The 27,688-nt window shown below is 40.6% G+C and overlaps 3 protein-coding genes across 3 annotated transcripts in view; 1 reads left to right on the top strand and 2 right to left on the bottom strand.

Annotated features, from left to right (window-relative positions):
* tmed4 (transmembrane p24 trafficking protein 4) overlaps positions 1 to 27,688 on the top strand; it is a 260,820-nt gene that overhangs the window by 195,591 nt on the left and 37,541 nt on the right. The window lies entirely within an intron of this gene.
* Positions 1,059 to 9,813, bottom strand: kif3b (kinesin family member 3B). Its single transcript, XM_072366746.1, has 9 exons — positions 9,718 to 9,813; positions 7,562 to 9,063; positions 7,292 to 7,393; positions 6,792 to 6,914; positions 6,070 to 6,188; positions 5,793 to 5,909; positions 5,235 to 5,340; positions 3,847 to 4,058; positions 1,059 to 3,708 (listed from the first exon to the last, which is right to left on the bottom strand). The coding sequence occupies exons 2-9, from the start codon at positions 8,963 to 8,965 to the stop codon at positions 3,603 to 3,605; spliced, it is 2,289 nt and encodes a 762-aa protein (XP_072222847.1). The 5' UTR covers positions 8,966 to 9,063; positions 9,718 to 9,813; the 3' UTR covers positions 1,059 to 3,602.
* On the bottom strand, positions 13,648 to 19,409 carry pofut1 (protein O-fucosyltransferase 1). The gene is made up of 7 exons (XM_072367546.1): positions 19,252 to 19,409; positions 18,745 to 18,866; positions 16,819 to 17,001; positions 16,516 to 16,628; positions 16,197 to 16,389; positions 14,582 to 14,824; positions 13,648 to 14,493 (listed from the first exon to the last, which is right to left on the bottom strand). The coding sequence occupies exons 1-7, from the start codon at positions 19,388 to 19,390 to the stop codon at positions 14,299 to 14,301; spliced, it is 1,188 nt and encodes a 395-aa protein (XP_072223647.1). The 5' UTR covers positions 19,391 to 19,409; the 3' UTR covers positions 13,648 to 14,298.

The raw sequence follows: 27,688 nt of genomic DNA on the forward strand, positions 1-27,688 counted from the left end.
TTGGAAGTAAGGAGAACCGTTGGTCTGGCTTTGGTCAAACATTGGAAGCAGGGGAACTGTTGGTCTAGCTTTGGTCAAACATTGGAAGCAGGGTAAACTTTTGGTCTAGCTTTGGTCAAACATTGGAAGCAGAGGAGACTCTTGGTCTAGCTTTGGTGAAACATTGGAGGCAGGGGAAACTCTTGGTCTAGCTTTGGTGACACATTGGAAGCAGGGGAACTGTTGGTCTAGCTTTGGTCAAACATTGGAAGCAGGGGAACTGTTGGTCTGGCTTTGGTCAAACATTGGAAGCAGGGGAAACTGTTGGTCGAGCTTTGGTCAAACATTGGAAGCAGAGGAAACTTTTGGTCTAGCTTTGGTCAAACATTGGAGGCAGGGAAACTGTTGGTCGAGCTTTGGTCAAGCATTGGAGGCAGGGGAAACTCTTGGTCGAGCTTTGGTCAAACATTGGAGGCAGGGGAAACTCTTGGTCTAGCTTTGGTGAAACATTGGAAGCAAGGGGAACTGTTGGTCTAGCTTTGGTCAAACATTGGAAGCAGGGAAACTGTTGGTCTAGCTTTGATCAAACATTGGAAGCAAGGTGACTGTTGGTCTAGCTTTGATCAAACATTGGAAGCAGGGGAAACTTTTGGTCTAGCTTTGGTCAAACATTGGAAGCAGGGGAAACTGTTGGTCTAGCTTTGGTCAAACATTGGAGGAAGGGGAAACTCTTGGTCTAGCTTTGGTCAAACATTGGAGGCAGGGGAAACTTTTGGTCTAGCTTTGGTCAAACATTGGAAGCAGGGGAAACTTTTGGTCTAGCTTTGGTCAAGCATTGGAGGCAGGGGAAACTCTTGGTCTAGCTTTGGTCAAACATTGGAAGCAGGGGAAACTGTTGGTCTAGCTTTGGTCAAACATTGAAAACGGGGGCAGCTTTTGATCTAGCTTTGGTCAAACATTGGAGGCAGGGGAAACTCTCTTTGGTCAAATATTGGAAACAGGGGGAAACTGTTGGTGTAGCTTTGCTCAAATATTGGACGCAGGGAGAAATGTGTTGTTCTTAATGATAGAACATGACAGTCATTCCACTGAATTGTCTTTAATAATAAAAACAAACTAAACAAGTAAAAGACACAGCCAGTCACAGACAGAAGTGCACCAGCAGAATCAACATTTGGCTAGAAAACAATACCAGCACATAAAAGTTGGTCACAAAAGTATTCAGGTTTGGATCCAGTGATGAAGCTAGGCGATATAGATGTATAAGTGTTCAGTTAAGTAAGACATTTCACATTGTGCTCACCAAATTCCCATTACTGATGAATATTCTCATAACCAAACGTACTAGTCAAATGTGCTAAAATCATGCAGCAGGTATACAGCAATGCAATGTTAGCTAAAACAATCAGATGTTATTCTAAAGATTATGTTTGCGTTTAGTAATTTAAATGATGGCTAACATGTATATGATCAATAACTACAGTTCCTCAACTTGACCCATGCTTTCATCTTCCCTGTGGAAAACCTATTAAGTGTAAAAAGCCATGCTGAATACAAAAGAATACACATACTGCATGTATGATGCCAAAAATAAAATTTTAACATTAAATTACAGAGCTCTAAAAAATAAAACTATTTTAAAGAAAAAAAAGAATATAAAAATTATATCTACATCTTTATATAAAAATGAAAGATTGCAATAAGTTATTTATTTTAATTTTTTTAAATTGTGGAAACCTATTTGTGTTTTTTTTTGTTTTTTTCACATCTGCAAAACTGACTTAGGATTGCCTCTCAACATGTCTATATTCAATGTTAAATATCTAAATATGTAACCAGGCTTGGGTCAAACAGCAAGAGAGATCCTGTTAGTTGGATGGTTAACGGCTCTTTAACAAAAACAAGAAACAGTACAATTCCCAAGTATGTGAGAGGATCTCCTTTTTGTCACTTGACCCAGGCTTGTTGAAATGTCACAGTGGGTCGGAAACCCATGCACAGTAGCAGCGAGTGAACAATACACCCCTCACAGTTACAGAGTGTGGGGAACTGAGAGCAGCAGAGAGGCAGGCTGAACCACGGAGGTTAAAACTGCATATTATCCAACACCACCTGGAGGCGTACACATGAAGACCTTGAGATCTTTTCAAGTCCAGAGTGTTTTGACTGAGTTTTGTGACTCCTGCAGAACAATCAATTGTGCTCCCAGGATGGTTTAAGTTCTGGTGAGCAAATCAGCTCATTCCATGGAGCAATCAGGCCAACACAGAAGTATATGAGGTATGAGAGAGACTTATTAGAAGGGAAATGCATCACCCTTCATTTACCAGAAAACCGAGGGTCGGCTGAATGCTGCGTCCACAGTCTGCCTCTCCTTTTAAAGAGTGCGCCCACGTTCTCATGATATTATAGGGGAATAAACAATGACACTTGTCAAGAGGGGCATGTGTGAACACTTAAAATGAAGGCGCAGAGATTGAGGACGCAGATTTTAAGGCACCTTGGAACCCTGATGTATCTGAGGCACATTCCAGGAGAGGAACGTCAAAGTGACCAAGATGATGGTTAGCATCGATTTCCAGCTGGTAAATCTGGAGGCTAAATGCGATGTCATGCAACCTAGAATGCGTCCACAGTGGGTGTTTGTACGAATGTGCCGAGCTCTCTCCCGTCGTTCCCCACCTCCATCTCATGTGCCCCAGGAAGACCAGCATCTACTGATTACAGCAACTTGTTACAGAGGCCAAGCCTGTAGTGTGTTCCACTCTCTGGCCCTTAAATGTACAATCATACAGAGATACAAGGAATATTTCACCATTTGAGGACATTTTCTTCCATGTCACCCTAAAAATCTGTGTGCTAAATAAGAAACCAGAGCCGACACAAATCAGAAGCATCCCTCAATGTGTACATACAGATCCACAAAGTATGGTCTGGACATTTGTGGAGTTGTATCTTGGCTGATTATCACTTGGTTGAGAAACTGGACCAAGTTCACTTATTACCTCTGGCTTCATATTTAACATGCAGTCAAAAGACAAAGCTTTCTGCAACAAAAGGAAGCAAATGTATTCCCCCACCATGCTGAACAAATTCCTTCACAGAGAAAACAACACAAAATTAAAGCTCCAGTCCAACATCATCAGAACTCCAACCCTTGCAAAACAGCGCAATTTAACAAACTGAAAAGTTGATGTAAAGAACCACAAAAATGCAGCAAGGCGCACAACAGCTCACTGACACACACACAGCCTCCTGATGAGTCCATGTCTCTTCACATCTATGCGTACAGTAAGGAGAGTTCACCCAACACACACTGTCCAGATATGTAGAAGTGCATTGAGGATACTGCAGTCTGTATATTAAGAACATTGTGATGGTTAAGACATTACTGGAATACAGCCAAACGTAGGGAAAGTGTGATCGCAGCGAGGCGTGATGTGAGGCTCCACGCCGTCGTGGAGTTACGATGAGGGGGCAACATTTAACAGTAGTGTGGTTACAGTTTAAACCTACAAAGCAGCATTATCTCAAAAGGTTTTTCTTAAGAATCCTCATCCTCTCACAGCTGAGTCCTAAAGTGAAAAGGTGCACAGGAGAGGTTGGTGGCAGTGGTAGATCCGTCACTTGGGCACCAGACCACGGGACTGTGGGTAAAGAGGGGATCCTGGACTGGAGGGGCTGAAGGGAGAGGTCGGGGTGCTCGATTTCTTGCCCGTTCTTGGTCGACTTGAGAGACAGAGAGCAGTGGCAGAGGTTAAACAGACCCCTCAGGAAATATAGACAACAGAAACCTTCCCCTCAGATGCTGCAGCCTCAACGCAGGACATGAAACATCTGGCTGAGAACTACAGGTGACACTCTTACCCAGACTTTGGCTTCTTGAGGCTGCTGCTGGCGCTGGCAGGCGGCGTTGGTCCCAAACTGCTGTGAAAGCCTGAGGCGTCCACATGGATCTCATCCTCATCCCTAAGGGCGTCCTCCAGGGCTGCCGCCACCTTTGGGGCGATAACTGGCTCCTGGTACTCTTTAGTGGTCCGTCCTGGCAGGTCCATGTCCAGCATCAGGATGTTTTCAGCCTGAGGGAACAGAAACAGACGCACACATTCGTACTAAAAACTTTAAAATCGTGTTTACTTACATGTAGTTTTTCCTTCTTTTTACTGAAAGCGGCTGAAAACATTCAACTATCCCATTTAATGTGTCACCTGCTGATGTAAACTGGTACCTGCCTCGTCTTTTATTTAGAAAGAGATAAAATGTAGGATTATTACAGCTCATGTTAGAAAACAACGGGTGTGGCAGCGCACCAAGCCTGTAGGTCGCTCTGCTGCTTTCAAGAAATACGACTGGTCAAAACATGATGTCTTTTCGGCTTTAAGTAGAGGACGATAAATAGCATTCAACCTTTTTTTGACACCACACTGGCATGTGCTTCGTCATAGCACCTTATCATAAAGCCATCTCACTTACACGAGCTGAAACACGCACTCTGCTCCAATAAAAGGGCTTTATTGCCCTGTGATAGTTTCTTACAGATTACAGACCAGTACAACTGCCAGGCTGATCATCTCTGGCCACGCAACTTGTTTCCTGGAAAGCAGCAGACGTAATTATGCCTTAGCCTTGCTGAAAGATTCTGACAGTTTCAACTAAAAAAAACTGTCAAACCTGTTGCTAATATGCTCTAAATGTGGCTAATCTGAATGTAATCCATCATTCTGGTCCCCCAGATTGCTGCATGCGCTCTCCTTATTGACAACAACTGAAAAAGCTAATGTCCAACAGTAATTAAACTAATGGGTGTCACCTTTGTGCTGTATGTTTCACAATGTAGCAACAGGTGTCAGACAAACGAGCACACAGTTTGTTGATCACGCCGCTATGAATTTTTTATATATTAAATGCCTCTTTGTTGTTTGATAATCTGTTGGAGTGACAGATTTGTGGACAAAAAAACCCCCAAAAAAACAGATACTTGTATAAAAATGACGACCGTGTCTGGTGAGAAATAATCAAATCATACGTCTGAGCATGGACTATGCTGCAAGTATGTATCATGAATAATTTTTTTGTTTTCAGCTCGGCAGGAGGGTGGACTTTAGCTTTGTGTCACAATTAAACAAAATATCATTTTCCACCTGCTATATAATACACTGAATTTCCTCTAGTTGATTTAATCGATCCTTTGTGCCGATTGTGCACACGCACCATTCATCATGGTGTTTCTACTGAACGTGTGAAGAGCAGCTTACTTTGTATCTCATGTCAGGCCTCATCATCATGGCCATACGAGCATGGTGACTGAGGGGCCGCCTGTAGCCGACCGCAGACAGAGGCTTGGACATCATCTGATGGTCACTGAAGGAGACGCACACAGAGGGAAACTATAAATTACACGGCATCATGCTGAAAGCTTCTATAAAATGAGCTTTTCGTGTACATGAAGGCATGGACACAACACCAGACAGTGGAGGTTTGTATCGAGGATCTGGCTTCAGAATCTTTACCTACATTTATCCTTTTATGTATTTTCAGTTAAACTGATAGTTTGCATCGATTATAAATGTTTCCCAATTTGATGTATTTTATATTTTCTTTTATTTCGCATCTGAACTAAAAGCCTGACCTTTTCCAAACGGTTTTAATGTTGTGGCTGACCACGTGATCACACTTTCTTTGTAAACAACACTAGATTCATTACACAAGCTCTAAGTTTAAGCTTTTTAGAAACATACACAGGTATGTGGATGTTTAGGCCTCATTAACCTGATGCAGAATGCTTCATAAAGTGTGAATATTCTGTAACTTACTCTTCTATACGCGTGATGGGCTTCAATTTCCAGCATTCTTCTTCGTCATCGAAGAAAGCCCTGTTGACTATTTTGTTCTTCTCCTCCAAAGGAATGAAGTTTTCAATGATCAGATGCCTGACAGACAAACGCGAGCAGTGAGAGGCAAGCAGAAAACGACAGCAGAGGAGACAGAAGACACACAAAAACATTAAAAACATGGATCAGGTTGGACTCTGCATGGTCACAGTCAGCAGGAAACAGACAAGAGTATCAGGCTGATATCGAGGCTACATACTTGAGTTTGAGGTCCCTGGTGAGCTCGTTCTGGGTCTGTTCGTACTCCTGTCGCTCCTTAATGTGCTCCCCCTGGATGTCCTGGATTTCTGCCTTCACGGCCTGCAGCTTGGAGAACAGCTGGAGACCAGAGAGGACTTTCAGAGTATGTCTTCATTGGAACTTGGCTTAGACTGTCCCGACTGTCAGGAGTAATAATGGTTTACTAAAGCAAAGAGGCCAATAATGGATTCTTACCCCATCTAAAATAGAGCCTGACCCACTTAGTCGGAAGACATTTTATCACCTGATGTAAAGCTTCAAGCACTGCAAGTCAGACTTTTTGTTATAGGAGAACATTTTCATGCATTCTGTAAATATTGTCTGACCTCCAGTGTTTTAGGAAACCTCATCATTTGATTCAAATTATAATAATAAAGACGGTCACTTTACTGCGGCTCTCACTTTAAGTTAAATGCACCGACATTAAAGCATTTCACAGCTCGTGTGAAAATTTAAAAACTAAAGAGTAACTCTGCATTTTCCCTCTGCCTTTGATAGCTTCTCCTGTAGGACGCAGATTATTTTCATCTCAACAGTGTTCAAATATTTACTAGAAACAAGCGTTTGTCTTTTTCAAATAAATAACCGCTGAACTAAGCTGCGTCATCATCATGACGTCGTTGTATGAAACCCATTTGGACACTGATTCAGCACACAAGCCTCTCCCAGTTCACTTCCTACCTTCTTCAGCTTCTTGGTTTTGATATCGACCTCCTGCTGCAGAGAACTGTAGGTCTCCTTCAGCTCCAGAGTCTCCTCGTCACGACTCTCCATCTGCTGCTGCATCTCTCGCTCTCTGCGTTTCTGGAGACAGGCACAAACACGCGTCAACCGCGGCCATCAAACCGCCGACAGGTGACGCTCTGGCATTCATGTGGACGTTACTTTGACATGTAACCCAACCTCCCATCCACAACGGATCCTTTTAACGTCTCTCAGTAAGGCAACATGTCCTGTCACATTAGCATAGACGTTGATCTGGTGTATAAACTCCCCAGAATCTGTCACATCTTTACATTCTTCATGGAGCAGAATGCATTTATGTTTCCAGTAAAACAACACAATAAACATCATTCTGGCACATAAACATACAAGTGACGTATTTAGTGGTTCTTTATTTTCACAGAAGTGAAAAATCAGAGAATCTCGATGAGTTTAGTTATCCTTTCATAAATGTTTACCTGCTCTGCAATTTCATGCCTCTTCTGCTCCAGCATTCTCTGCTGCTCATTAGTGTGATCCACAATGTTTTTCCCACCGACAAGGAGCTTACTCTCCATCGCCTGAATGAAAGAAAATAAAAAAGGAAGCTTCAAGTCAATAATGGAGGCTCCAAAGCATGCCTAACAACAATGACTTTAGAAAACAACACTTTTAAGGAGAAATGTTAAGTTTTCAAATCCGTTTTCATTCTTTCTGCTAAGATAAGTAATGGCTGGAAGTCCACACACCTTCACTTTGGCTGAGAGCATCTCGCCGGCCTCCTTCTCTCTCCTCAAGTCTTCCATTTTCTTCTCTTTCTCCCTGAGCAGACGAGTTTTCTCCTCAGCCACCAGGCTGTGGTCCTCCATGATGGCCTTTCTCTCTTTCTCCAGCTTCTCCTGCTGCTCTCTCCAGTAGTCCCCTTTGTCGTCTCCTTCTTCTTCATCGTCCTCAGTCTCTCCATCTTCCAGGTCCTCGCCGTCGCTCCCTTCCCCAGCCCTCTTTCTCTGCCTCCTCTTTTTCTTCTTTCCTACACGCTTTTCTAGCTGATCCTTCAGCCTTGCGATCTCCTCCTGAAACTCTCTGAGCAGGGCGTCTTTGGGGTCCTCATTGATCCGTGGTTTATTCTTGATGTTCTTAGCCCTGTTGGCGTAGCGCAGTGTTGTCAAGGTCTCCTCTACGTTGTAGGACGCCGGGCCGATGTTAGCGACCATCACGGTACGGGCGTTTCCCCCAAGGGAGTCCTGCAGCAGACGAGTTAGTTTGGAATCTCGGTAGGGGATGTGGCTGCTCCTGCCATCCACCAGAGCAGAGATGACATTCCCCAGGGCAGAAAGTGACAGATTGATCTTTGTGGCTTCTTTCAGCCTCTCCCCCTGAGCACCGGTCTTGGTCTGTCTTTCACTGCCAGCTAAGTCCACCAGATTTAGCTTACCAACTCTTATGTGGTTCTCTCCGTCCACGCCCAACTCGCTGCACTCCACAGTGATGACGAAGATGGCGTGAGAACGCGAGCTGTGCTCGTTCATGTTGGTGGCACCCACTGAACGATTCTGGTTGCCCACATTCATCACATGCTCGATCTCCCGCACACTCTTGGTGACAAACGATGACAGATCTTTCACATACACACCTGTGTCTGGCCTTTCCCTGAGCTCGAGACGACGCGACTGGTCCTTGGAGAGCAAGTCTCTGATCTCCTCTTGGTAGATTTCTAGATAAGACGCTCTCACCAGGTACTGCTGATTCTGGGACCGTGAAATGTGTGTGAACACGTGCTCAAAGGAGTTGGGGATCACCCCTCTCCTCTCCGGATCGTTTCTCACGCCTTCCATAGTGTACGTCTTCCCTGTGCCTGTCTGGCCATAAGCAAAAATCGTCCCATTGAACCCAAGAAGAACAGAATCAACCAGGGGCCTGAAGGTTTCATCATACAGATCTATCTGCTTGGAGTTCCAGTCGTACACTGAATCGAAAGTGAAGACTTTGGGGTGTTCATTGGCTGAAGTTTCCCGAGGGTTCCTGACAAGAATTTGGCCCAATTTGACATCGACGGAGACCATCCTTTGAAACCCAGCAGCCCGCTCTTTCTCATTCATCGGGCGGCAGCGGACCACCACCTTGACTGACTCGGAGCTCTTGCTCTTGGACATGGTGGAGAGCAGCTACCAGCCCTCACTGCTTGGCACCCTCCTGTCCTCTTCCTCCCAGAGCACCTTCAGGAACAGCTCACTAGAAAAAATGCCCACATCTGAACCAGATGGAGCAGACACAATCAGGGATTAATATCACCGATACACAACCAGGCTGGAAGGCTCAACTATTTGAAATCAATGTGGCAAAAGGTTATTAAAAACCAGGCTCACTGATATCATGTAAATCACAGCAGGCATTACAACTCAGGAGGTAAAAATTCTGCATTCCAGACGATTAACGTTTCTTATTTAAGCCCCCATAGTGTTGGGTACATTTCAATGGCAACACCCTAAATTAGCTAACTGAATTTAGCCCCTAACTAACCTAATGCTAATCAAAGCTTGATTGTCAGGTCGTTAAGTGACAGCCGCTGGGAGCCGTTTGTCAACCGTGACGCTCTCATAAACAGATCAGTGGACCGTCAATCACTCCAAACAACAATTTATCAAAGTAGCGGCTCAGCTAACGTTAGCTTAGCTTAAATACAGCCGTTAACGAGACCAAAACACTGGCCTAGCAACGACAAACACAGTGGTAACCTTAGCTACAAATCTGATAGCATTACCTGGCTAGCGTTCTTAAAGAGGCTATACGTGAATTAAACATGTCGCCCCGCGAAAAACATAAAATAAACGACAAAATAAACTCAGACTTTCCAGACAACGTCAGTTTTACATCGGACACACAAGAAACGTCGTTTAAGATTTACCGGTGGTGAACGTTAGCTAATCCAAAACTCCCATTACGTCCAAGACAGCCGTCGATGGCAAAATCCCTGTCAAGCCCGAAGAAACCAGCCGACGACTGCGCGTCTCTTCGTGTACTTACGGTACGGGTGCTGGAAGCGGCCAAACCTTGACTTATTAACCTTCTGGCTTTGCACAAAATCATTTTCCACTCAGTCGGTTCGAGGCAAAATGCTACTTTTACTACATAAAGTTTTGAGCTAACATCAGTATAAAATAACCTTTCAAATGCCAGTTTGTTTGCAAACTGTACTCGTTGAAAAACACTGATTATTATGCATTGTTAATTATGTGCAGGGAAAGCAAAGTAGGTAATTCTCACACTCAGCATCTTTGCATTCTCAAAATACTGTAAATTTGAAATATATAACAATATTTTCACACTTTGAACAACTTGATTGACAGTCCTGGTCATGAAAAACAAAATTTCCTTCAAAAGGAAGGGCATAAAAATCACATTTTTTTAAACTAAATAATACATGCTACCCGACTTATTTTTTAACCACCATTGCAGCTGAATTAATAATATATATATATATATATATAAATAATTAGCAGTATCAGTTATTTTTATGCATCATTACTTTTTTTGTGCAGATAGAAAATCACAAAAACAGCCATTTATTGTGTGTTTTCACAAGAGGCTATAAAATACCACATATCAAATAGTGTGTGTTTATTCATTTGCTCCATTGGAGTGCAGTAACCCATCATATGCCCCAAATCTGGTAGAAAACATGAAAAACTACACTTTTTAAGCGTTGAGCTTAGAATTAAAGACATTTGACTTCAATTGTATTGATTTATTACTGTGAATAAAAAGAAATGAAAATTCTTTTAGTTTTCAATGGTTTTAAATGGCCAGAAATGGCCACGATGGAGCCACATTGTCCATCTGGATGTGTACTGTATAGTTTTAAAGAGCTGAAGTCAAAAATGACAAAACAAATCCAGACCCTTGGGAAATCTCCACAACTGTGGTGTTTACGATATACTCTTTGCAAGTTATCACACTTGACTGCATTAAAATGGTAGTGCTGGCAGGTACACATTCTTTGACCTGACTGCTTAATAGTTTTAAATACACAAACACCACAGAATATGAGTAGGACAGGAGAAGTCTTGTTCCATCCCTCATACACACATTGAAGTGTACAGTCCCATCACATGACAGTAATTCTGAGAAAGAGAAAATGTCTGTATGCTAACAATCCTGGGACTCTGCCCTTTACTAATGCATGTTTTAATGAAATTGGATGAATGTTGCCCGCATGTTAGCTTGACACAACAAAGTTTTTCAATTTTTTGACCAGAGATCGCAGTTTGGGTCTTCTCTCAGCGCCCATGTGGGTATAATGGAGCAGGAAGGGTGTTGTACACGGGCTGCAAGAGGAAGGAAATGCTGTAGGGCTCCAGTCAGGGAAGATGTGTAGATGAGTGTAACAAGATCACCTGTCAGAAAAGATTTATGATGGCGAATGCCTTTGTTTTGTCAAGAGGAGGGGGTTTAAAAAAAGGCATCTGGTCAGGGATAGATTTTTGCTCCGGTTTTGTTTTGAATCTTTTTTTTTTTAGACGGATTTATACATTTAATTGCTGTAGGGAAAAACTAAATCCTTAAATGTTAGCGGACCAGGCCAGAGTATCTTTTGTAGCCCTTTTTTCTGGTAGCAGTTGCACTGCAGATGGAAACACTGAAGCAGCCTAACTGCCAGCTGACATTTAATAGACGAGTGGTAGGCAGGTGCTGGTCATACATGAGCATTTAGGACCCTACAAAAGCAGTTCTCAAAACTAAATTGTGTGCAACTCTTGTTGTGGGTCCTTCATGTTGCTCTAAGAGCTGTTAAGCAGTTCCTGTGGTCTGAAGGCACCCATAGACATTTTCCCTCAAAGGAGCACATCGTTTGGCAGCTCATTCGTGTTCTGCCACCCTCTAATTTCAGCTCTTCAGGTGGAGTGCGCTGTGTCCCATGAGACAGTCCAGGAAGAACCACAGGCTACAAGAAACAGGATGGAAGCTGTGGGAGGACAGGATCCTGGAGGCCTGCAGAGTTAAACTGCGATACCACAGCAGCTGTAGCACAGTTGTGTTAACCGTGACTCGTCTTTATAAGGAAACCGATACCAGCGGAGTACTGCGTGTGGCGAGATGCTGCATCGATGTCGTGGCTCAGTCGAACGGTGAACTGGGGCGGTCGCTGGGCTTTTTCTTCTAATAAAAAATCGTTTTAAGTGGCGATTTTAACCAGGTATTCATCACTAAAGGATATAATGAAGCAATGTCACATCCTTGCATTGAAACATGGTCTGATTCTGGTAAAACACTGGAGTTGGACTTTCTCTCAACTGTAGAGATTCCCAGCATGCCTGCCAATGACAAACTATTCTAAACACTGGATATCTTTTGTGCTCAGGCAGGCGCTTTGCAGCAACTCGCACGCATATCCGACTGCAAACCGCAGCCTGTGTGTGGCAGACCAGAAAGGTCGAAAGGTCTCCGCAAGTCTTGCCTGAATGTGTCAATGTGCAAAAGAATCTGTTCAACTTAAAGCTCTAAATGATCTTTTTTAGATGTAGATGTGTTTCAATTCATGTATTTAGCACTTTCTCATTTCCAACTGTCTTTAAAAGGTTATTTGTTTTTACCCTGTAGTAATCCAGTTGATGAAACCATTATGGGAGAAATGGTTTGTATTCCGCTTCCAAACTTGGCAAAAAAAACCACTTTTGTTTTGTATGAATCATTAGGCGAGCGCCTGATTTCACGGTCTGAAAAACTGCTTGCGCCACAAAATATAAAACAAGTGAGAACCAGAATCAGATGGAAACCGAGATTTCCATCTCCCTCAGTGTTGCCCAACTTTATCTGCATCTTCTCACTACAGTAAAGTAAGTTTTGATTAAAGTTCTGTTTGCTGCCATCTTTCATCAGGCTGTTAGCAGCCGCTAGTCTACCAGGCTAAATAAATTCATAACCCTGATTCTAAAATACAAAAAAAAAAATAAAAATAAATGTACAAATCTGAAAACAATATTCTCATCAAAATCTGATAGAAAATGCATCGAGTGCTGACAGACACTTTATTTAATTAATAAATATTAGCCCACAGTGGGACAGGGCGGTCTTTATCACTGTGGCATCTGATCTTTTTTTTTTTGTCTCAGCTTATTATGAGTCAGAGTTGTAAATTGATTAGATTATCAAGTAATTTGAAGCTGATATGATTAAAAAAAGCTGTTATATAATGAAAAAAAGGCATATTTCATTATTTATCTGGTGTCGAATTCATTGTTCATCATTTGCAATGCAAACTCAGCTGCTCATCATTTCATGAAAAGTGCAGCAGTTTATCCAATAAGTTGAAAGTGTAAAGCTCTACTCTTCCATTCATGCAGAATGATGAATTTAATGACAGACAAATGATGAAACACAGTTGTTTCATTAAATCACGTATTAAGTATTTTCATCAAATGACATAACCTTTCCAAAGTTTTTCAATTTTCATCCATTTCAGTCACCTCTATTTCTATTATTTAATTCCCTTATACTTTTGAGCATCAGTTTACTTGAACTAAACAATTAATAGAGATAAATAAATGACTGAACCACAGCTATATGCTCTGGGCATTAAAGATGATTCTGTAATTAAGAACCAGTGTTTTCATTGTGGATTTACTGCGAATTACATTTAAAGTGAACAAATTCCTTCAAATAATGCAAAAGTGTCTTTTGGGATGATTTCATCTGGATTTTTATCAGCAAAGTTAAACTATTTCTGTGGGCTCATTCCCATATTTGTGGAGACTGGAATCTACTTCCAGCAGCTTCCCAGGATCTGCTCTTACCGTAATACTTGGATAATTTGCGCACTCGATAACCAGGGGTGGCATTTTTGACTAAGCAACCAATTGTGACTTTGAGAGTATCACAGACTTACAAAAATACATGAACTCAATTGGAATGCATATGAACAAAAACCCATTATGAGGAATTCAAGGTTTCCAGGCTTATTTGGCAACCGAATCTCAACACAGTTGTCTTACATGGCTGAGAAAATCAGCTGATTCAACTTGTTCACTCAACACCGCCCTCAACATTCAGTACGCAGAAATCAGTGTTTGGTCCCGGTAAACAGAGGTGGGTTATCTCTATTTTTTACTTTCTATAATTAGTTTGTACAGCAGGATCAGTGAAAGGCAGAACACGATCACTGACCGAGCAATCAGTCTTTTACAGGGTTCGCTGAGGTCCTGTCAACATGTACGGATTGCAAAACACGGCCGCAACCTCACAACACGGCAGCAGCTGAAGGCTAAGCCAGGGCACGCCACGAAACAGGTGGTGGCTATAACTGTAGAGGGAAGACCCAAACAATGGATTTTTAAGCAGGAATCAGTCAGTATTCATGTTTTTCCTGGTAGCAGCACCTTTCCTTCTTCCTTATGTCTCACATTAAAGCTCATTCTAAAATGAGACCTGCTTCCTTGCCTCCTTGTGACAGTCATCCAGCATTTATGTCCAGAGGGCAACCGCGTGATGCTCAGAGTTCTTCTTTCTTAGTTACTTTTCCAGGCTTATCCATGCCGAAAAAGGAGGACGGAAGGCCGCGGACGTCCCTGTCTCTTTTCACAAAGGCTGAAAACGAGGAGACGCAGTTGCCGATAAAGTGGTCAGCTTTACTCAAGACGTACAGGTCCATCTGGGCTGAGTCTGGCTGGAGACTCGCCACTTTAACCTGCAGAAGCACCAGTGAAGCACACATTAAGCAACCAGGTGATGGGCGTGATGTTTAAGAAAAAACAGAGTATCGCAGACAAACCCACCTTGCCCTTGAATAGCTTTTCGATATCTCTACTGTGGGACTCTGAGTCTGTGGCGATGAAGACGGAGCGAGCCGAGGTCCTCTTTACCCACAGCTTGACAGCCCGGCGTATCTCCGCCAGGTCAGGAAGACACATGGTCATGGTGAGAGGAAGCGCCGCCTGGCGGCTGTAGCCGACACACTGAGGAGAGGCCATGAAGTGAGGCCCTGCGTCGCCACTCTCCAGCAGTTTGCAGGCGTTTTGCTGTCAGAGCAGGAAAAGAATCAAGGCGCTTCAGCACAAACACGTCACAAAAGCAGAGTACTAACTGAAACAAATCCAGCTGACGGCCACGTGATTTAGATTTATATTCGTGCACAAAAAGCTGTCATCGACACGGTGCGTTACCGTTCTCCACTGTGAAAAACAGTAAAAAACAAAGAAAAATGTGCAGGTCGTGTTCCAAATAAGAGTCAAAAACATGGAAAAGCACCGCTTTGGTGTCTGTTGACTTTAAAGATTCGGAACAAACGTTATTTATTCAAATTTGGACTGAACAATAAACAGCTGACTTGCCAAATTGCCATTCATTTCATGTTCCCCTCCACCATAAAATGCTTTAACACAAGGCCAGTTAAAAATCACGGGACAACCACAAACCTTTTTCAATCACGTGATTTTAGAGCCTGCAGAATAAAAATTAACTTATACATTTACAGAAATCCTACTGACAGCTTTTAATCGGTTTTCTGTTGGTTCTTTGTCTGGTAAAAACAGAGCAGCTATAACAGAGTCGGACTGAAACTTTCTCACATGCTTCAGGAACACACCTGGAAGCACATACATTTAATGCATTTTTTCCTCATCTTTCCTTCCTGCTTTGGCCGCAGCCGTAGTTATTTTTTAGCCTGCTTGAAATATGCAAATGTGACGCGAGCTTTGCCTGTTTAACATGAATACCCGGAGTCAGAAAACCTGGACTGAATGAGCGAGTTGATAACCAGGGTTGCTGAACCGCTTAGTTAGATCTCCATTGTTAGGTTTAGTTAAACCAGAAAACCTAAACATACCCTCATTCTCTGACATAACAAATACTTAAGACGGCAAACATGTCACTCAGTACAAGTTTGACTGCTCTTATCCAAACTGTGTATCAAATATCAAGTTAGGAAACCATCATTTTATGCTTTCTAAGCTTGATAATAAATCTTTTTCATGTTGTAATTGTTGCTCCTTTCCTGCTTATTTGAACTAAGGAGATAATAACTTTATCTTTAACTACATCAATTTATAAATATGATTTAAAGGCATCTTAATCACATGAGTTTCCTGAGGCAGAAGCTGCAGAGACGGTGGTGTGCCCTGCTTTGCTTGAGCTTGGAAGCACTATTTCATTTACTTTATTTATTCACTTTTCACTCCATGACGCATTTTTCAAACAGGCTGCCTCAGAAGCTAAGTCGCATCACCGTGTTTTTTTCTGCAGAAAACACAGATTTCTATGGATTAAAAATGCTGGTACAGTGAGGTTAAATGTCATAAAGTCTCCTCTCTGAGCACCTTGTTACCCATGGTGTGTTTGACAAATGTGAGGTGAAAACTTCAGTATCTATTAAACCCCTGAGGCTCATCTTACCCAGTCGATGCCAATCCTCAGGTGAATGCCAACATACGGTCTGGTCAGCAGGGTGGCGATGTGCTCCTCTCCCTCCTTCACCATCTTGTCCGACCACACCACGTACCGCTGCAGGCCAACATGCTCCTCTATGACCGGGAACTGAGCTGGAGCCCCAGGCAGCGCCAGGACAGGGTGCTCAGATGGAGGAAACCTATTGAAGCAGAAGAACTCACCTGTTAACAGCAGCTGTTCCAGGAAATCCAAAGGCGAACAACATATCTGTTCATTATCACTGTACAGCTTCGGGAACGCACAGGCTGCTCAGTCACACACTCACTTCTTATTCCACTGAGGTTGGTGGTAGACACTAAAAGAAATCCCGCCAAATAAAAATGACTTGTCAAAATCCACACCAACGTAGTCCCAGAATGGACCAAAAGGATTTCCATCCTGAAAAGAAACCAGAACCATCAGTTCACCGCAGAGCACTGAAACTTAAACAGCAGCTTCCCTTTCACAGCCACCAGAGGGCAGCATTTCACAGTCATCCTGTAACTTTCTGTCTTCTGACAATTTGATCATCTGATAAATACACAGAGAAGCAAGGCTTCCATGAGATGCGGTTCTGTGGAGCTCTGACCTTCATCGGGCAGGTCTTCTTGTCTGCACTCCGTTGTGCAGCAGTGTCGAAGCAGTAAGCATTCCTCTGTCCTGGGGGCCAGTGTTTGGGAGCCAGCTTTTCCATGAAATCCTCCAAACTGACCACACGGTGGTATGCTGACAAGGCCTCCAGCTGGAAGAACTCACTATAAGGAACATGAACCTGAAAGTAAGAGAAAAGAGTGTTGTTTTTTATAACATCTGCATTGAATGTGGGCAGAACTGAGTCAAGGACTTGATCGTTTAAACTGCTCAGACATAAAATAAGAAGTTATTCCTGCCGTGACTTGGCCCCCTTATACTGTGACAGTCTGACATAGAGCAACTGCTCCCATGACCTCATTTAAGACACACCCTCATCAAATCTTATGTGTAGTGAATTGGGTCAGATGCCGTCTTGTTGGGTATTTCCTCTGCAACACATGCCTGCTACTGTCTCTACCTTTCGTTTTATTTGGCTAAACATTACCGAGAGAAATTGTGATGCCATGGAACGAGAAAAACAACCTAAACCCATTCATGACTACATTTGTGGACTGAGTGGACATACTTGCATGAATGCTGCATGTGTCTAAAAGTTACCTAGTTTTGACGAGGTGGAGGATTTGCTCATTAACAAGCAGATTCAAGTTCAGTCGTTAAATCAAACCAATTTGAACATTTTTTTCTGAAATTTCAGCTATAGATGAACTTTCATTGATAAATGGTTGGTTTGAGCAGTGGCATCATTATCAATGAAGAGTATATGTGGTCTTAGAACTTGTTATAATCACGTCCCTCTTCTTTTACTTACTTGCATTGGGAATATGTATTTAGCCATTTAACCAGTGTTGTGTCTACACATAACAGACAACTTAACAAAGAACTAGCACAAGCAGCCTGCCACAAAGACACATTTGCTCCTATTTCTTTAGATGCATCTATAAAAATGCCAAAGATAACACAGTTTGACAGACAGAAAATAGTATTTTTGCTCCAACAAGGTGATTCCCAAAGACCTATTAGCTGAAAACTTGGCATAGCTCAGCATGGTGTGCAGTGTTTCCTTAAAACATTTGAGGAAACTGGACAAGTGGAGGACAAAAGAAGATGTGTCAGGCCTAAAAAACGATCTACAGCAGATGAACAGCATCTGAAAGTGATGTCCTTAAGAAAGAGGAAAAAATCCAGCAAAGACCTGACACAGGACCTGAGAGATGCATCTGGACCTTCAGCTGATCCATCTACTGTTGGCCCAAGCCTCATCAGAAATGGTGGCTGTCAAGAAGCCATTCTTAAGGAAGGGAAACAGGGAGAAAAGGCTGAGCTATGCCAAATGGCACAAGAAGTGGACTGAAAATCAGTGGCAACAGGTCTTATGGAGGGATGAATCCTCCCCAGAGCCCGGACCTCAACATTATTGAAGCAGTGTGGGATCATTTTGACAGAGAACGGAACAAAAGGCAGCCGACATCCAAAGAAGAGCTTTGGGATGTCCTTCAAGAAGCCTGGAGAACTATTCCTGAAGACTACTTAAAGAAATGACTTGTTTAAGAGAGGTTCAGGCTGTGTTGAAGAATAAAGCTGCTCAGACCAAATATTCACTTTCAAGCTTCTTAGAATTGTACAAACTCTGTTTCTGCCTTAGATCCTGTATTTACCTTAATGTTTACACATTTTGATAAATCACTGCACCGACTTTCTGTTTTCCTGGCAATACACACACACACACATATATATAAATACATATAGAGAGAGACAGATAGATTGATGATGATTTAAACTTTTTGTACAGTATTGCAAACATATAGGGCCACACAATCTGGCTTATTCAATGTAATTTTCTCTCTTACTTGTTTTTTGTGAGTGCAGCAGTACTTTTTTTAGGTCAAATACAAGCAGCACTCGCTGCTCTGCCTGTACTTACATTGGTGTATGGGGGACTGTGGTGGCGGTACACTATCCAGGGAGGGACTGCCAGGGTTCGGTTCAGCATCTTGGCAAAGGCTAAGGACCCCAGAAAGTGGTCTGCCTGGTTTCCGAAGCGACCTGATGGATAAGATTGGGCACTTAACAACAAAGTCAAAGCTCCCACTCATCACAAGAAAATTAAAAACTGACGAACAGACAGAGAATCTCCACTGATTACAGCTGATATTTTCATCTTTCCGAAGAAAGTTTTTCAATCATGACCGTTAACAGCACAAAATATCAGCCAACTGGCTACATCTTCTCCTTCTCAACTTTTAGATTTCATTGATATTCCTGCTGTACTGCGGTTAGAAACAGTACATCTGAACTATCAATCACTCTTTGGACCCTTTTAAACACATACGGGTGAATATTTCGGAGAACTCTGAACTTATGAATGAGGAAAGTTTCCGCTATGTTGCTAAAACATGAAGCGGAAATATAGCAATGAAGATAGAGTTACCCATGCAAGGGCAGTACAAAACGTAGCCATTCTCATCCCATTTCAGTTTTTCGGCAAACGTTCGGACACTCTGGCGTAGAAGTAACAAAATTAAACAAATCAGTGTGATAGTTGGAGCTGCTTGTCGCTTAACCGCCATTGTGGCTCGGTGTTCTTCTTCTTCTCTTGAATTAAAGGTGGATCACAACGTCAAACTGCATACCGCCACCTTCTGTGCCGGAGTGTAACGACAGGGCTTCAAACCTCAACCTCGTCTAACCTCATGTGTTTTACTCCAAATTGTATTTATTTCTCCTCATTACATGTTTTACACTTTCGGAAACATTAAAAACATCAACATTTTCTAAGTTACAGGCATTAGGTTTATTTTCACCCATTGTGACCAAGTCTCCCTCTCCTCTGCATTTCCCTCCAAATGTTTTCAAATTAAATGATTACTGTGTGTCTTCCTTTGATATCCTACTTCTTCTGCCATACATTTCTAATGGCCATCTCTATAAATGATTCGGCCTCACATTTAAAAACCTTTACCTTCAACCCTCTCTTAGCAGTCATGTCCAGGAACCCAACATAAACGAACATCCATTCCAACATTTTGGAGCCTGAGTAATATTACTTATTAGTTTCTTATTAGTACATCATTTCTTACAGCTTCTTTTGAAGTCAAACTATTAGAAGCAGAGCAAATGACAGCTCTGTCAGGCTGCATCTCATCTGTCTTACTATTTCTGCTATACATACAGATATATTACCTTATATCGTGTTCTACATATGGTTATATCAAACTCAAGTATATACACTTCTAAAGATTTGTGCTTCACAAGTTTTATATGCATACTGGGCACTTTAAAAACCCATGGTGGAACATTACGCCACACAATATTTGGCCCAAATTGTAATCTATTTAAGTTATATTCTTTTCTGCTATCAAATGTTCTATAATGGTGCCACTTAGATAGCACCCTGAGAGTGTAGCTCTGGATATACTGTGTGTTTCGTTGCATCTTTCTGAGATTTCAAATTGGCCTTTTTCCTGTGACAACACATATTTTTAGAAACATTTTCTATGCTATGTTCACTCTGGCATATTGCTACATCCGTTATGATGCATAACCACAACAACAGGAAGGTTTTTTGCATGTGGGAGCAGCTGTTTGAGTTTTCCAAAGCCCAATTAATGCCTGGAATAAAATCCAGATGAGTTGAGGAGGCGACATCAAGGATGCAGAGCAGGACCAAACAGAGAAAAAGGAAAAGGAGGCATAAACAATTTCTTCACTTGATCATTGTGGGAAGCGTGAGATCACTGGCAGATAAAACGGACAAGCTTGGAGCCCTGATGAGGACGCAGCATGGTTGCAAGAACATCTCTTTAAGACTATACAGAAACTCAGTGGAGGAGGAGGCGTTACGGGGCTTGTTAACAACAGATGGTGTAATCCTGGACAGGTCACTGAGAAGGAACGTCTCCTCTTATGTTGAACTGTTAGCTGTGACCAGCCGACGCTGTGTGTGGCATCATCAGCTAAATTGTTGCAAAGCAACAAAAACGGCATCCCAATCCATTCACGCTGAACTCTGTAGATTTCTACCACACCTTTTTCTTTACTACACTTCAACTTTACAAAATGTTTGTATGTTTGGCATATTGTTATTCTTATTCATTCATTTTCTACCTATAACATACATTTACATTCATAGGAATATAAAAATTAACATATTATTATTATATTACATATAATACTATTATATTAATTCATTTCCACTACCAGTGCAGTACTAAGCCTTGGAGTTCTGACCTTTATTTAATTTATTTTTACACAGAATACTCTCAGCTGCAGCACCATAAACAATGCATTCATAGTCCAAAGGTTATCTTATTAATGTCAAACAAATCCAGAAACTGATCTCATTAGATTAATTATTTTTCTACATTTTATTTTAGCCTAGCTAATTTGAGTCCTCCATAAAAATTTGTCATGAGACCATATACTTAATTATTTTAATTCTAACATCTTCTCCATAGTATAACTATATCATTTAAATGGCACAATATCCAACCTTCTGTTTTTAGTAAAAAGCATAAATTGACATGACATTGCAACAGACATCTTAAATCCCCAATGATATGATCATCTTTTAGTTCTAATATAACCTTGAAAATTATTAGTCACGTTATGTGGCTCACTTTATTTCCCATAGTACACTGCTGCTCAGTCTTTTTATTCCTTGGCTTTATTAAAGGACTCAAACCAGACTGAACATGCGGTTCACTGCCATCCAGTGTTCTGGAGCCAAAAGCGGGTTCTGATCCATAATTGCTTCCATGGTTAAAACACCAAACTACACTATTTCATCCCTTAATCATTGAGAGAAATGTTTCCTTTTCTTCAGCGACTGAGAGGAAACAATTTGTGTTCTCGCTTAAGAGAAATTATAGGTCAAGGTTAGTCAATATTGGCACAAAACAGAAACAAAGAAGTTTAAAAGGCTACTATTTATCAGCAAAGAAGCTCTTAAAGAATTATTAACAATTTTTAAACTATTTTTTGTTGTTGTTATTAGTCAGACTACCTAATTTAATTAATTATGTGTAAAGATTTTACAACATCAAAACCAAAACACCTTAAACATGAAAAGAAATATAACCACGGCGTCTATTGTGCACTAAAATAAACATACATTTCAAAAGGAAATAGTTACTAAAGTTGTTTGATTAATATATCTGGGCAAAATGTTTAATACTTCGGATTAAATGTTAAAAGAGGCTTGAAAGTGTAATGGAAACTTTCAAGTAAGGACCAAGTACTCTGAAATCATACTTCATATATTTTGCTTCTGCACCTCTGAACATGTGCTGATATAGAGGTAAGGTTAAACAGTCAGTTCAGTTTGGGTTAAAAAATTCGCTTTATAGTGTTAAAAAGATAATAACTCAGTGTGTACAACCCAGACTGAAATGATCAAACCTGAAAGTAAGCAAAACTTATTAGAAATTAAGTTTTTCAAGGTCTTTAAACTGTAAATTGGTCCATTGTAAATATTCCTGGGACAACTGAAAAATACAATTTGGCCCTAACATTGCTGTTAAATTTCTAGAGAGATAAAAACTTAAGAATCCAGTCACAAGAAAGACTATTCATTTATATTGAGCAATCCTATTTGCGTATAGCTGTGTTTTTGTAACTTTCACTTTTTTTTTTTATCAGGTGGATAAAGTGTGACACGTTTCAATCTAAACTGAGACATGAAGTGTTAAAAATTTGACGTAGCTCTCCCAAAAATGAGGATGTATTAAAACATATGAGTTTCTTTTTCTTAGATTACAATGTTAAATCTTTAAAAGTAAAACAACACTGTAACTTTTTGGCCTTCCTGACAACTGAGACACCTGGGAGTGGAGGAGTAAAGTACTGAAACATTTTTCTTTAAAAAACAGACAACAGTTACAAGCAAATACAAAAAGAGAAACAATGGACTGAAGTTTAAAGGTTCTTAGCTGAACTGCAAAAAAGGTACACAAGTTGTAATTTTACTGTTTATTTTTGGATGTCAAACGTATATATATTTTGATAAATACACAATCTCAATTTCTTTAAAGTATTTAAAGGTTGCATAGATAATCTAGTACACAATCAACAAAAAAACAATGTTACTGTTTCCTTGTCAGCTCTCTTGGACATTGAGGAACTAGTTTAATGGGCATCAACACAGCAGAAGATACCTCCTGTTCATAATTTAGTACTGACAGGATTTTGAGACAGGAACGTGAGACTGAACATAGGTGCTGTGGTTTCTGTATCCTACCTTAGATGAGTTATTTTGAAATTGGGTCAAGTCGAGCTTCCCCTACGGTTGTAGGATTTAGCCGTCACATTTTTTTTATTTGGGCATGAGCCAGCACCCAGGGTTAAGAAATTTTTAAAAAAAGACTAAGTGGAATTAGTTGAATACAGTACATGCATGACTCACAATGGACAGTGGCAGTCCTTTCAGGAGCTAACTGCTAACCAGCTTAAATTAGTAGTACCAGTTTTGTTGTGTAACTATCTACAGTGTCAGTTAATTTTGTAATGTTTTTTTTAACTTTATTGCTAAAAACAATTATTTTCTTTGAAATAACTAATGTTTAAAAGTTTTTAAACATTAGTTATTTCATAAAATGATCTCATTAGCCATGACTAGCTAAGGTAGATTTCTAGCTTGTTTACAGATTTTTGTGAATCTTTGATTCAAGTTTCTTTAAGTTGGCATCTATGATTTTAAAAAGAAATAGTGGGAGGGATTTGATTTATCCAGTGTGAACTGGGCTCACATCGACACTTTTGTCTAAAAGCTAACTGCTAACTAGCCTAGCTTAGCAGAGTAAGATCAGTTTTGTTGCTTAATTGTTTAAAGTGTCATTTATGTTTAAGATATTTTTCTCTAACTTGTGTAGTAAAGTAAATTAATTTAAACTGATTTTTAAATGATATGAAACAGGAAAAAGTTGTGAAAATGGATTTAGCCAAGTCCAAGCTAACGTCATTACTTGAAATGAATTAAGATGTATTAATTAAGATGCTTCTATCTGTCTATCTAACTAACAAAATTCAACGCACTTTAAAATGACTCAGAAGAACATAGTTTAAAGGTTTTCAAACTTATCTAGTGTTGCTTAAACCTAAAGTGGGGTCTAAAAAACTGTCTCAGTGCCACAAACAAGCTTGAATCTTATATCACAAGAATGAATAAAGCATATATTGCAAACAGTTCGAAAATGGAATAAAATCTCAGTTTAACAACAGCAGTCATTCACTAAAGATGTCTTCTTTGTATTAGGTGACAAAGTTTACAATGAAAAGAGGAAAAAAATGGAATCAAATCATCTACCCGTGCTCTTGATTCCCTTGCATAAATCAGATGGAGCCAATCAGGACAATGTTAAAGACTTAGATGGAATGAACAGCAGCGCTCCCAGAGTCATTATTTGTTCATCAATAGATGTTCACATGTGTGCTCAACATGCCCAAACGTAGTGTGCTGGGTAGGCATGGCAACATGTGGCCTGGGTGCAGTCTCAAAACTTTCATTTAGATGTGTGGATTTTCTGCCAGCCTGCCTTGTTTGACTAAATCAACTGATAATTGCTTAAATATGTCACATTAAAGAGATTGTTATTCACTGGTGAGAGGCTGAGCAACACAGCTGGCGTAATCTGGATACAATTTGTTGTTGATAATTACTACAAATCAAGGATGAAAACAGATTATTAAGATGTGACAGATAGAACACGTGACGGAAAAAAAAAAAATCAAAGAGCAGATAATCTGTGTTTTAAGTTAAACTAAAGTTCCCAATTCTTCACGAAGAGGAGTCTGAGGTTTTCTGCTCAGGCTTTTGCTTTAGCTGTTTTCTCTGCATCATCCAGCTCAGTCAACCTTCCCTAACGTGTGCTCTCTTTGTACTCAATCACTCTCGTTTTTCTTTTTTTTTTCTGATGCTCGACAGCTGGCTGCTCTTTCCCTCTTTTCCTGTGTCGTTCTCTCGGTCTGCTCCTCCCCCATCCCTTGAACACACACTGTTTTTCATTGTTAGCGATGACAGCAATGATAACAATGCAAAGAACCACAACTCACAGCCCGAGTATGAGAAAGAGACAGAAAGTAAGAGAAAGAGAAGACTTCCTTTAGGTGAACGCTTCATATGGATGAAATGAAGCATGAAAATTGACACCCACTTTTTGTTCATGTTTCTATGACTCACTGTCTAGTGTTTTAACAATTTCATTTCCCTTTTTGAATCATAAGTTCCTCACGTGGGACACTTTACCTTGTGTAGTTGCAGAGGAAGACGTTTGCAGCTCATTAGAACATGTACACATACATATAAATGTCAGTAGAATTTCCCCATTTTTCCACTCTCTGTTTTAACCTCTGCCTCTCTTGCTGCTGGTGCAGAAAAAAACAGGCCTGTCACTTTGCCTGTGGCCTTTCACAAGGGGGAAATAAGCTAGTCAACCTCAAAACAATCTGCCTGCTGGTGACCTTTCTGTGTTGTTACTGACAACCTGGCTTTCTGTTCAGCTTAAGACTGTGACTACCATGGTGTAGTGTCACTTCACAGTTTTAGCAAGCAGAAACCCAATATGTCTACAGCTAATTATTGTCAAACACAACCAACTGCCAAAATCCAGAGAAATCCAGCCAAAAGCCTATTTTCAGTTTCACTTTTCTCCTCATCCTCCTCTAATTGGCAGCATGGTGCCCTCTGAGAAAAGATTTTGTAGATATATTTAAAGTTCTTAAAAATAATAATCCGTGAAACCTGTAAAAGGCCAACATAAAATCCCTGTTTTTAGTTTTAATCTTAACTTTTGAAGGATCCAGAAATGGCAGCAGCCTGCCTTCATAAACTGAACAAACAGGTAATCTAACAACAAAAACACAGAAACTATAAGTATATAAAACAGTCATTTTGTTTGAAAAGTGTAGAAAAAAACTAACAAAACTCTACAGGCAAAGTTAATCTTAAGTTTTATTAAAAGACGGTAGAGAAGAGTCTTTAACACCAAGGGCCACTTAAAAGTAGAAATTCTTACACATAAGATGTGTTTTAGTTTAGCGGTGAATAAAGATTCGATTTAATCCAGGAGTAGCTCTAAAATGAATTTAAGTTTATTTGAAATGTTGATAAAAATATACAAAACTTATAAAACTCAGTTGATGAAGGGGAGACCTTGAAACTGATTTGTGTTTAAGGATGAAAATGTTGACCATAATTGGATGAAGAAACTTTAACCTTAAAGCGAAGCTAACTCTATTCTGAAAGATGTTTCGTTTTGGAATAGACTGACTTAATACAACCCTCCTGACAAACTTTTACTTATATCTCTAATTTTCTCCTCCCAGCTGGGATTCCCATGAAATAATTATGCTTTTTATACAGATAAACACAGATACCAACCATAAAAATAACAAAACTTTGATGTTTTAAAGCAGACATGATTTTATTTTTTCTATTTAGAGGGGGATAAAATCTGCACGAAAAAATGCTGCCAATATTTGTGTATCATAGATACTGATATGCTTTGAAAAAATGGCTCAAACTGAAAAGGATATTATTCAGAATAATATCATGACAGCAGCATGTTTCAGTGACACACATGGAAACTAATTCCATTGCAGAGTAATTAAAAATATAATGTATATATTGTACATGTAAACTCAAACTAATTCGATTTGTTATAGTTTTGGTTAATAAAATCTTAAGCTAAATGACATAAAATAGCATTGAATCTAACAAAAGGCGTATATTTGAGAGAAAAAGAAACCAGTTCCAGACATTTTGCTTCCTAACTTTTATTCTGACGCAGCGATGACAAGAAAAGCTGCCAACAACGACAAAAACTCTTTTGACTAAATGTAAATTCTGAGTTTTAGTATTCATCCTCAGCCAGGATCCCGTCTGGCAGTGACTTTGGTGTCTTTGGTGACATAAATAAAAAGAGCAGTTCGACTGCTACTTCTGCTTTGAGCATTTTTTTGTCCAGAACCTTCTGAGTAATCCTGCTGCCAAACAAACCAATCATTCTAACCACCTAACTGCCTAAAAGCTGAATTTCTATCTGACGTTGTTAAGAAGGTAGCTACAAATGACAAAACGGTTGCCATCGAAAAGCCTGCTGTTATTTTTAGCTTTCCTCTCAGCTGCGGTGTGCCTTCGTGACGTGGCGGTGTAGCTGGACGGGAGCCGCTGCCCCACCCGTCCACCTTATCAACCTGCTCCAGGCCGGCTGTCTGAGCCTCGATACACCAGCTCATCACAGAAAACCCAGGCAACGCTCAGAAGCTCCCCACCTTTTAAGCTATGCCACCCAGTATCTATCAAACGCCAGATGCTTCGGGGTTACATCATATTCGCAGTATGTAACCTGACAGCCTGTCGGTAGGCATGATCTCAGCAGCCATTCGCATGTTGTGCAACATTTGTGTTTGAGGTTCGATCGCAATGATTCTAAGTTTCAGCAGCCATCAAACCACAAATACAATGACGATGGCTTTTTTTTTTGTTGTTCCACTGGATGTTTGCAGCTGAATTATACCCACATATGACCAAATACCGACAAAAAGAAAAACATATGCTCATTGAAACATCCTACCTGCTGAGCTCAGAGCCACACTCATCAGTACCCGCTCTGTGTAGCTCGATGGCACGAAGCTGCGTATTCTCTCTTTGTGACCTGGTGTTTCCTTTCCGAGCTGTTTATCGGTCATCTCCACTAATGTAAACAGCCCATCTGTCTTAAACAAAACACATAAAAAACGCACACTTAGTCATTTCCCCACCAAAGCACACCCTGAAAGAAGGGTTTGCTGAGTATCTTGGTGGCAAGGAAATATACTCCAGATGTGAACAAATTGTCCCACGTACTAATTGCTATTGTGCTCACTGATGC

This window comes from Leuresthes tenuis, unplaced genomic scaffold (genome assembly GCF_036924035.1).
Source record: "Leuresthes tenuis unplaced genomic scaffold, fLeuTen1.0.hap1 SCAF_16, whole genome shotgun sequence".
NCBI classification, from domain to species: domain Eukaryota; kingdom Metazoa; phylum Chordata; class Actinopteri; order Atheriniformes; family Atherinopsidae; genus Leuresthes; species Leuresthes tenuis.

What these genes read in the sequence shown, in the direction of transcription:
- pofut1 (XM_072367546.1), bottom strand. Translation starts at nt 19,390, where the DNA reads ATGGCGGTTAAGCGACAAGCAGCTCCAACTATCACACTGATTTGTTTA. An exon ending in TTTGTACTGCCCTTGCATGG is followed by an intron (nt 18,867 to 19,251) that starts GTAACTCTATCT and finishes CTTATCCATCAG; the next exon opens with GTCGCTTCGGAAACCAGGCA. An exon ending in AAAAGCTATTCAAGGGCAAG is followed by an intron (nt 14,494 to 14,581) that starts GTGGGTTTGTCT and finishes GTGCTTCTGCAG; the next exon opens with GTTAAAGTGGCGAGTCTCCA.
- kif3b (XM_072366746.1), bottom strand. Translation starts at nt 8,965, where the DNA reads ATGTCCAAGAGCAAGAGCTCCGAGTCAGTCAAGGTGGTGGTCCGCTGC. An exon ending in AAACCAAGAAGCTGAAGAAG is followed by an intron (nt 6,189 to 6,791) that starts GTAGGAAGTGAA and finishes TCTGGTCTCCAG; the next exon opens with CTGTTCTCCAAGCTGCAGGC. An exon ending in ACCAGGGACCTCAAACTCAA is followed by an intron (nt 5,910 to 6,069) that starts GTATGTAGCCTC and finishes TTTGTCTGTCAG; the next exon opens with GCATCTGATCATTGAAAACT.